At 42.3% G+C, this 11,414-nt stretch overlaps 1 protein-coding gene across 1 annotated transcript in view; it reads right to left on the bottom strand.

The window, feature by feature from the left end:
* Nucleotides 1-11,414, bottom strand: part of LOC104464371 (metabotropic glutamate receptor 7) — a gene marked incomplete at its 5' end in the record, with an annotated part of 72,750 nt that overhangs the window by 66 nt on the left and 61,270 nt on the right. Inside the window, 2 exons of the mRNA XM_010077053.1 lie at nt 1-14; nt 5,294-5,540. The exon at nt 1-14 is cut by the window's left edge and continues 66 nt beyond it. Of these exons, the coding sequence (XP_010075355.1) occupies nt 1-14; nt 5,294-5,540 (261 nt within the window). The remainder of the gene's footprint in view (nt 15-5,293; nt 5,541-11,414) is intronic.

The raw sequence follows: 11,414 nt of genomic DNA, 5'->3' as shown, positions 1-11,414 counted from the left end.
TGGTGGTATGCAGTCTACAGGAAAAGTAAATACATTGGTATGTATAATATGTCTGTTCACAATAAAATCTTCAACTTTTCCCCTGTCATGGAGGCCATGACATTAATACAAGTGACGCGCTCAGATTAGAGCAGCGATAGTTGAAAGCTGAGAGGCGCCACTATGTGAAATTAACTCTGGGCTAGAAATAAATGAACCAGTGCACAGAAGTTCAGGTACCTCTGAACATGGAAGCAGCTGCCCAGAAAAGAGTGGCTCTGGTTGAATTTTTTTTTTCTCTCCCCTGAACAAACTCTGGAACATCAAATCATAGAATCATAGAATAGTTTGAGTTGGAAGGGACCATGGAGGTCATCTAGTCCAACCCCTCTGCGGTGAGCAGGGTCATCTTCCACTAGATCAGGTTGCCCAGAGCCCCATCCAACCTGACCTTGAATGTTTCCAGGGATAGGACATTACCACCTCCCTTGGCAACCTGTTCCAGCGTTTCACCACCCTAAGTGTAAAATATTTCTTCCTTGATTTTGGATTTAGTTTAAGACTCCCCCATCCCTCCTCACCCCTGCAGTCACTCTCAGGTTCATTGGCATCATCCACAACCATTTTAGGGTTTTTCCTCAGAAAGATGGAGTAGGCAACGTCATGTCGGTGATGTTAAGGATGAACAGGAATGAACACACAAAAGCATCGTGGCACAGCATGGGAGAGTTTGCACAGCAGTGTCTGCACGCCTGTCTGAGAGGGGAGCTGGCTGTGTGCCACCTTTCCTTTGCAACTTCTCAACAAATCTCCACTAAACTCCTTGGGAAAAGCGGTCTCCTCCCATGAGCTGCTCTGTCTTTCCAACTGTTTGGCACTCTGATGCACTTGATCTTTGCCACAGAGATGCTGCATGCTTCCTGCTCAACGCTGTGTACTACTGGGCTACTCTGCAATACTTGTCTTCATCTCAGAGATTTACCAGTAGAGCAAAGGAAAGAAAAAAAAAAGGGGGGGGGGCGGGCTGTAAACTTGACCACAGCCATTCTCAAAGACTGTGTGGTTTTTCCTATGAGATGGGAAACTTGGACACTGGAAGACAAAACTCTCTGTGCTGCCAAGCGCCAAAAGAGTCTACCCCAGTTCCTGCACAAAAGCATTTTTCCAGGAGAGCCGCTTCCAGGGAACAGCGGGCAGCTCGGCTTCCTTCCCATGGCTGCTTCAGGTGGGAAATGCAGGAAAGCAAACACCCTTCCCAGAAGGTCTGCTCGTCTAGCTGGCCAGAAGCACCCCTTCCCCATCACCAAACCACCAAGATGTTGGTTTCCCTCTTGCTGTGTTTGTCAAAACCATGAATTAAAACAAGTTGCTAAGGAAAAGGAGCAATTTCATGTAAATCTCAATATCAGTAAGTATGGGTTGGAGGCTCAAATGTTTTTCTCCTAGTCTGACACTCTGCTCTTGTAGCAGAAACACAACCACACACCCGAGCAGAAGCCCTCACTCACTGTTCAACTTTAGACTTGCTGAGAAGCATCTTCTTAAACAGTGTGAAATTTGACCAGACACATGAGAGCAGAATGAACTCGTTACACAGATGGAAGCTGCTGTGCACCAAACTCTGCTCATCTGAATCTGCTGCGAAACATTTTAGATGCAAACATGTATTAGCAGGAAAATCCGTTGAATGAGTAAAACATGCACATGCCAGATGGCAAACTGGAATGGTTTTTTCATAAGTAGTGCAGTTTTAGATTGAGAAGCGTGGCCTTAATATACCCCATTCAGCACAGAAGCCCTCCCAGGACTTGACTGGGGAGCTCCACTTGGGAAAAGTCTTGCTACCCATTTGTCCTAATAAAAAGCTGCAACACAGTGAGTCCCTGTTCCTCCTGGTGGGTGGGACAGAAGGTCACTGCATTTTGAGTGATTTTCTTCCCATGTTAATGTACTTTCCTCTTTTATACTCACACTAAAACCCCAGCGGTTGAGCCCAGCTCTCCTAAACGCTCTGCACATTTATTTCCGAGCTTAGATTCCTGCAGATCCCCCAAGAGCTGGATGCAGCATTTCCGCACAATGCTTAGTGCCGCTGCTGAGGACCACCTGCTCTGAGGAAGCCACCCAGGTAATTTATAGGCCTGCCAGTTCTACACGTACATCTTCAGTTCATTAGGCATCCTTTTCAAGTTTATACTAAAACAGAGAGGTTTGTTCAAGGCTGTTTTTTCTGTAAAACCCTCCACCCACATTTTGCTTCTGGTTTGGACTCCGGACATGGGACATATAAGTAAGACAGGCCATAACTTTGGGCTTAGTCACCGAATTCCCCAATGTTTGGAGGTACATGAACCCCATGCTGGTGGCTCAGTGTTCATCATCTCTCAGGAGATATGAAATTTTTGTGTATTTTCAATAGAAATGGCAACTCCAGTCTCCAGTACCTGAGCAAGCCATGAACAGCAGCATCACCAGGAAACACAACAGAAAATCAAACTGGAAAACCCAACTGTACTTTTGCACTTAGGAGAAAACACTTGACAGCTAAGCCAGGTCTGCGTTTAAGTTAGCTTTGCACAGTGCCGATGAGACTCAGACTCATCCTTTAATCCCCTTCAATTAATTTACTTTCATCTGACACAGCGAGTGTCAGAGGAGCCTGGCACAGAACTATCAGCCAGGACTTCCCATCCCTGTGCTCCTCAGTTACATTGCCATGAAAACAGCAAAACCTTATTTACTTACGGAGACCATTTTCAAAATCTCATTGAAAATGTGGAGAGGTTTACTTGGATGACACTGCATTTTTTTTTAGCTCATTATTATTGTTTTCAATTTTTCCAACTAAAATGGACCTGCAAACATTTTTTTAAACAAAATATTCGTTTTGTTTTTTTTTTTTTTTTAAAAAAAAGAGACTCAATTCAGATAGTCAATTAATTACTTGTATAGACATACACGCTGAATGTTGCCTGATTAGGGGGTTGAAAGCTCCCATTAACTGCAGTAGTAGCCTACACTGGGACTAAATGTACCCAAATACTTAAGTACAGCAGTAGTTTATTTAATTTGATTTTCTAACAACTTTTATTAACACACATATCCAGGGAATGAAATAGTAGTAGTAGGTGCAGCTGATAATATGAACAGCTGGTACTGTATATATAATTAAAAGATTTAAAAGAAAATTTATTTCCAAACAATAAAAAATTTAAAAGCCCAGTACTTGCAGAAAGACATATAAATTAATACTGTTGCACATCTCCTGACTGACTAGAGGTTGAACAAATAAATTTATATGCTTTAGAATCCTACACGTAAGGAAATGGGTTGACAGAAAGCATTCTTCCTTCATACACACCAATTCTGACGTTGTGAGGGTTTCAAAACCAGACTTCACCTCAGCTTTAAACCAGTGTTAATAAAACCAGGCCTGAAGGCTGGATGCTTAAGGCTGAAACTCGTAGGTCTTGGCAAGCAGGGGGGTTCTGTCCCTGACTGCTTCTGCCTCTTAAAAACATATTCTAGTATATAGTCCTGGATGAAAAAAAGTTGTATTTTACCAGGAATGTGTTGGGTTAAGTGAAGAATATTTCTTTTTAATGAACATATTCCTTCCCAGGGAAAAATCTGACTGTTCTTTGGTGGTGGGGAAATATTCTCAGAAGTCTGAAAACAGCGATAAGATCCAGCACAGGAGAATGAGACCGGGGGGAAACCCAGCATTGGAAAACCCTGAGCCTCTGTTTCTACACTGAACATGTAACCATCAGAACTTTTATATTTTTCTTGTTGTTCAAGTCTTCAAGTGGAAATTTTTAGATTTTGATTTTTTCTGGACGAGAAACAAATTCCAATCCATTTGACCAGAAGAGCGCTTGCTGGAATTCACTTCAGCAAGACACACTCACCCGCCCTTTCCCAGCTCTTCTACAATCCCCTTCCTTCCTCCCCTTCCTCCTCCTCCTTCCTCTCCCTCCATCCCTAAAGGCCGTTTCCAGCCTGGCCATCCCCAAACAACCCGAGGAGCGGCTGGGGGCTGCACAATGGAGGGTCCAACCTCAGCAGCAGCATCACAGCAAGAAGCAGATTTAGGGACCAGAGGCAGCGGAAGGGGTGCCTTTGCCATCGCCTGTGTTACCGAACCAAAATCTGACTTAGCAAAGGACTCTGCAACTCTCACTCTTGCTGGGTAATTCCCTACAGTGGGAAATATATGTATTTCCTCTTGCAGCGAGGTCTCGGTTCAGTGCGACTGGAGGACGCACAATATGGTCCTTAATTTAGGAGAAGCATTTCCTTGCTCTCTTATGTCAGAATCATATTTCAGATAGTTCAGCTAGTTCACTTTCTGAAGACAATTTTTTTTTTCAGTTAGAATATATTTTGTATACCTGCATGATAAGGCATCAGAAAAAAAAATACTCAAGGGGAGAACAAAGGGAGGAAAAGTGCTGTGTCAATAATTTGCTGGCTGTTCCCACTTTGCTTTGACAGCAGAGTTTCTGCTTTGAGGCAGATATTCCGGCGGCAGTTAATAGACAAGAAGTGGCAGGGATTTCAGCAGCAAATGGATGAACGGATCATGGGCAGGGAAAGGGCATTTCTCCACATTCAAATCTGTTTTTCATAAAAACTGCAGACATGCCTAAACCTTTCCAGTTTGCTACAAAGTTGTGCAGCTGTCTCCTTCCTCAACTCTTTCCAGATTGAAATGCAAATCAAATTTGATGGCCTCAGTATGTAATTTTGTGCTACAATACACCATGCTATGCACATTAAGGAAACTGGAAGCATCTTTTCGATCTATTTTCCTTTTAAATCAGTGGCAAGATTTGCATTCACTTTTGTAGGACCGGATAAAATCCTTAAATGGGAATCTTCAAGGACTGTGAGATTTTTTTTCAAATAAATTTTGCAAGAAACAAAATTATAACTCAGGTTAGCAGAGTTATCATTGAGTTTGGTACTTGTCCCTCCATCCGTCCTGGAAACTGTGCCTGCCGGGTTAGGAAGGTTGGAGTGTGACACAGGCTGAAGGGTCTGGTACCCAAGGATGCTGCTGCTCTTTCATTCGGAGGAGGGAAAGGAGCAGGAGTTACTCATAGCTACCAAACATCTTGTGAGGAGTTACTACCAACCGGCACAACTCAAAATAGTGAGGAGGAAGTAGAGAATTTAAAATAATATATGGGGGAGATCAAAAATCTTGAACTGAGAAGACCAAATAATAAGATTACCCTAAACCTCAGATATGGGTCAATGCCTCCAAAAGCCCCAGCCAGCCAGCGAGCAGAAGGTCGGCAGTACTTACTGTTTGGGTCTACGTTCTCACACAGCTCCGTTTTGGCTTCGCCGTTGGGCCTGTCGCTGGGTTTGTGTGAGAGCCGTGACGACATGGTCGCTGCTGTGACCACAGCCTTGAAGCTGCGTTTCCGTTTCTGGACGTTTAGCTCCGGGTGGAAGATGATGATGTACACCTTCGGCATGTAAAGCATTCCCAGGGCCACTGAAGCACTTAAGTTCATGGATATTGTAAGTGTGGTAGTTTGTATGTAGAGCTAGGAGACACAACACATGAGACGCTATTACAAATAAGATGACTGGGAAAAAGGCTGTAGTATTTCAAACATTAAGTAACCATTTAAAAGCAGCTTTTAATGAGTTTGCTACCAAAGATGCATGAGTTGAGACCTTTGCACTGCAAACCACCGTGAGGTCCAACGCACACCAGCTACCTGATACAGGAACAGCCTCCTCGCAGTCTCAGTGCTGGAAACTGTCGGTGTCCTTAACAATACAATTTCTACTGTATGCTTATGGTATCGCTTCTGTTTCTTTATTTAAAGAGTGAAGATTGGGTTTGCATTGAAATAATGCTGGTAGAAAGTTAAATTTAGATCTACTGTAAGTTACAGAAGAGGAACTATAATAATACAGGTTAGTAAAAAAAAAATTACTTTTTTAAAAATCTGAGGAAGGTGGGGTTTTTTTTGTTTTTATTATGCTTTAATTCTCTACAATTAATTGAAATAACTTTGCAGAGGATACACAATGATTTGTGTGCTCATGACATTCAGGTATGCTTATTATGAAAAAACAGTACATATGCAAGTCAGGGAACAGGTACTGCCATGAGATGAGTATTTAAAGAAACCACAAGAATTCAAAAACGTACTCTGCAAATATGCAGGGGTGGAAAAGCCTTTTTTTTTTTTTTTCCAATAATCTTTTCATAGGACACACTTAATAGATAAACTAGAACAATTCTCATGACTTAAGAGGATTAGGCACAGTCAAAAGGCACAGAGACAGCACAGTACAGGTGTGAGGGAGCTGAAGAGGGAGCAAAGTCTCTGCGGATCCTCTTCAAAGATTAAATATACCTGTAAATCCACATAGATGGGAAAATCATTACACATTGAGAGTGATTTCTTCAGAACACTATTTCCTCTTCTCCTCCTATTCAGTACTAATCAGTCTGAATTTCTGATGGAAAAAGTCCATGAATAAATATAATGTCAGAGTAAAATGCTGACTCTACTCAGGTATTTCCAATTTCCATATTTAGAAAAATACAAATGTCTCCAACCTTGCAAGTTATATCTACATAACAGTTGCTATTATAGTGATTAAGACCGCCACTGGAAGCAATAAAATGCCTTACAGAAAACATAAAAACCGCGCTGTGCACGGATGTGTCTTCATACAGATGCGGACAAGCAGAAACTAAAGTGCCTTCTCAGTTTCTATTTACTCATTATCAGAAGAAAATGACGCTGATGGTGACAGAAATTTTGCCAAGGTTAGGATGTTGGGACATAACCCATGTCATCTGGGAGAAAGATACACTGGGCCAAGTTACCCCATCTGAGGCTGGAAGGGAGCCCGAGCGGTCCCCTCCTCTAAACCCCTGCCCAAGAAGCAGCCATGCACACCAGAACTGCTTCTGACAGATCATCCTATCTACCCATGTCCTCAACCCACCCTGGGATGCAGGTTTCACAAACTCTTGCAGGGCGCTCAGGTCTCCAAAACATTTGGTCTGCACGTGAACGAAGCTGCTAATTGTCCTCTCCTGGTGACATGGAGAGCTGGTGGCCACCTTCTGTTACCTTCTTTTATATATATACAGTTATTGTCTTTTAGAGAACTGTTAAGGACCAGCATGGTACTGTGTTGCCCCTTGGTCTTTGACAGATGACGGGATAATTTCTCCCAACGCCTGGACACTGCCAGTGACCTGCTGCTGCACCGAGATGCGATGCTCCCAGCCGGCGTGGTGCTCTGCTGAAGGCCTCCTCACGGGAGGATTATTTTCTGAATTTATCTTACAGCACTGCTGTGAAACACGATGTTCACTTTTCACAGTCAGGTAGTGCTGCTGCCTGCTGCCCTTCGCTGCAGAGTTACCACCTGGCTGATTGTTCCTCACCTCACAGCTGAATGTTGTTACACTACAGATATATACCCTATATCTCTATTTCTATATACATAAGCACTCTGTCTATTTATCTTACAAGAACATTTACAAGAGAAGACAGTTTGCAATGCATTTGCTTCCTTGGATCTGATCCTCTCTTCAGTCACGTTCACATAAGTCAGCTGTAGCTCATTCGGGGTCAAGTGCATTACATTGATACAAATAACACAGACCTAAATATTTAAATTATTTAATAGCTAGAAGTGAAATACATAAAATATAACATTTAAGAGCTGAGGGATAAACAGGAAGACACCCTCCTTATCTTTGAAGTGTTTGTAACTTACTACCAGCTTTTCTCCTTGCTAAGTTAGGTCGTTATTATTTCTATTTTATAAAAATCTCCTGCAATTGTTACAGGAGCTGCAGGCACCAGCGCCTGGCAAGGCCAGGAGGATGCTGTGGGCTGCATACCTGACAAATTACATCCCACCCAGGGACTGTCTGGTTCAAGCTCTGTATTCAGACCACACATCTCTCTGCTAGCGCTTGGGAAGAAAGCTTGCTTAAATAATGTCTGCAGTCCTTCTAGTTTGGTCTGAAAAGGATGCGGCTCTGCAACATGTGTTAAATAAGAACTGCCTCTGTTTCTCTATACAAGATACATAACTAAACCTGACAGTCACTGAATACCTGCTGAGCAGTATTACTGAATGAGATCTACATTTCTACAAGGTTAGAAAAGATCCATGTCAGTGGAGAGCTCTGTCACAAATACCGAAGATGTAACAGTATTCTAAAGCAGTGTTTTGTTCATCACTTATCTCAAATGAGAACTGGCAGAAAGGCTGTTCAAGTAGCCATACGGTGAAAAATGCACAGTAATGTTTTGCAACTAACTCTTGATTCACTTTCCTAGAGAACATAAAAATTTGGAACACGGGGGAAAAAAAAATTAAAAAGAAAAAAAAAAAAGAAAAAAAAAGCTAATGGCACAGCATTTCCAGCATGACACACATAATTTGTTGTTTATGGTCCACAGACAGAAATAGTGTATTTATGTTTGATTACAGATTTTCTCTGCTCAAATCCCACTTCTTATTTGGCATGGAAAACTACAGCTCCCCATAGGAATTCTGATGGACTTGTCAGTTAAGCAAAATAACTTTATATCACCATACTCATAGGCACATATGTCATAGACACACGGTGTGCGAAAGGAACAAAAAAATCCCTGAAAAGCAGAAGGAAAGATGCATTTTGAGTAAGAGCTACTTCCAAAAGCACTATATAGAAAGAAGTTTTCAAATGGGTCCTCAGCAGAAGGATTTGTTACCTACACCTGGCATTTTCTGAGTTTTGGAACAGCTGATGAGTTGGATATGCAATACTAACATTACTTTTCAGAAAGAGAAGAACAGAACAAGTGAAGACCGTTCACCCCCAAGAGACCCTCTTTGCAAGCTCCTTTGGAACAGGACACACAACCTGCACTGGGGCCACCTGCTCCTGCACAGGAGCCAGATAACTACATTTGATGAGTTGTGGGTTTGCAGGTACGATCAGCTACCGGCAAAAATCTGCCACCGCCATCATTCGCTGTCCTCCGAGCTGCCACTCCTGACAAAGGTATTTCGGGCAGGTGAGCACAGGTCTATAGAGACATTGCGGGAGATTGCTCCCAAGCACAGAGGGCAGATTTCTGCACCAGTGCTTGAGCTCCTCCACAGCCATGTGCTATGGCCAGCGCTTCCCTACGTGGTGTTCTGTGGGCTGCACCAGTGGGCATCTGGCCCAACCTGGAGGTGACTGACCCTGGGGGTGGTTTGACTCAACATTTTCCCCTTAATCCAGGGCTGCTGAGATTGCAAAAGACGTAACCAGCAGAGCGCCAGCAGCATTTTTATCTAGGCACAAACAGGTATTAATTTTTATTTCCTTCTGCTATTAAGGGGTTGAAGGTTAAATGATTACAATGGGGTGTTTTGCAGCACCACGTCAGCCAAGCTTCCTACCTTGCCAATGGGAGATAAAAGAAAAGGGAGAAAAGAGCTTTTGTAGAACAAGGCAAGATGAGTGACACACAATGCTTCTCATGACAAATGTGAGCTTTACAAAGATAAGGGAACCTAACAGATATGCTTATTATGCAGAGCTTTAGTTTTATGTATTTTATCTCTGCTTTGTAGTTTTACCAGTCAAACATAAAAATGCAGTTTACATGAAACTATTCCATTTCTTATTTCACTTCTAATAAACTCTCTGAAAGCATTTTAGATTAATGCAAACGGATGACTTAAAATACAGAGGATAAGATTTAACCGACAATGGGAGACTAATAACTCATGCATGCCTTTTACAGACGGCTGGTGAAACCTGGTAGTTTCCAAACCTGAGATCAAATTAAGAAATTAAGATGCAAATTTAGTGAGAGATGCTCAAACTTGACATGAATGAGAACTGGGATTGAGATAAGTATTGCCAGTGGAAATCAAAGCTTTCTGAAAACAATGTCGTGCTGATCTCTGCAAGCCCACTCCCCCAGAGGGTTTGAAGCCACCTTTGCTACGACATAAGGACAAAGCCATTGTGGAGGGTCATCCTCCCTCGCACTGCTCTTTCTCTCTCTCAAGAAGACTCTGAATTTTGACAAATTTTAACTTAATGATAAACTTCACACACTACTGTTACAAATGCATCAGACTTTGAAGCAGTGCATTGGAGAAAACTCAACCCTAAGGATATCATTCACATGCAAAGGCACCTAGAGTCTATCATTTATTTTACATAAAGGATTTCCATTTGAATTTTACATTTCTATGTTTTCCAGATTCTTGCTTTATTCATGCAAATGATGAAAATTACCTTCAAAACCTTGAGAGAAAATTACGCTGGTCTTGAATACACACATCTAATAACCACCAATTGTTATAGAACAAATTATACCAATGGATGATTTTGCATGAGCTAGGATTACTCTCAGAAGCAAAGCACTGCAGGATCAGGCCTTTTGATCTTCACTAACCCAGTGGACAGATTTCCAGCTGCTGGGCCATAATAACCGAACTTTTAGTGGCAGATCTTAGAAAAGTCTCTGTAGGAGTCTGAAATACTTTTTGCAGGCTAACGCTTTGCATGCATAGTCTAATCAGGAGCAACTGCTCCTTTTATCTAATTCAGCTTTCTAATTATGCAGTGAATTGTGTTACTTTGTAATATGGAAATAAAGTGGTAACTTGAGATATTTTTGGACTTGTGTTATCACAAACCAATTTATCTCACTTTTATATGGGAATTAAAACAAATGTTCTTACATATGAAGTAGGCAGTTTATAAATCTCCCAGAAGACTTCCAGGTCATCTGAAGATTTCATCTCATTCTCTACATTATGTTGTGCAAATATCAGAATAAGAAACATTTTTTAATAAAAATTAAAATGAGATCCCACTGCATTACACGTTTGCAAAAACATGGAAAGTAAAAAGACTTGAATATAAATGTGCTCTCAGACATTTTAGCGTCCAACGCCCCTCCCCACCTAAGTTACCACGCCATTTTAAAGCCAAATTAAAAAAAGGAAAACATCTGTTTTCCAGTGAAACCTGTGTTTCTTGTACTTTGACTTTAAAGAGGCTTTGCTTTGGAAGAACCACTGCCTTTCTACCTCCAACAAAGGTGTTGGCCATTTGTTACCCAACCCCCTGCACAGGACTCCGTTACGTTTCTCACGGAGCAGCACCAACTGTTATTACAGGACCCAGGGCAGATGCCACCATACAAAAATCTCCAGCCACAAAGCACCCCTAAACCCATGCTACTGCAAGAGAGACTGAAGAGTCAGCAGCTCTTCGCATCCTTTTGGGAGCCTTTCTGCCCCTCCAGCTGAGGCTTTGGTGGGGAGGACAGGCTGCAGCCACAGCCCCTGCACGGGCTGCACGGGGGCAAAGGTCCCCCGGTGCCACCCCCTCCTTTCGGCAGCACCCCACCTGAAAAAAACCCAGCTGCAAAACC

This window comes from Pterocles gutturalis, unplaced genomic scaffold (assembly GCF_000699245.1).
Source record: "Pterocles gutturalis isolate BGI_N339 unplaced genomic scaffold, ASM69924v1 scaffold17573, whole genome shotgun sequence".
NCBI lineage: Eukaryota > Metazoa > Chordata > Aves > Pterocliformes > Pteroclidae > Pterocles > Pterocles gutturalis.
This window is presented reverse-complemented; position numbering and strand designations above follow the sequence as displayed.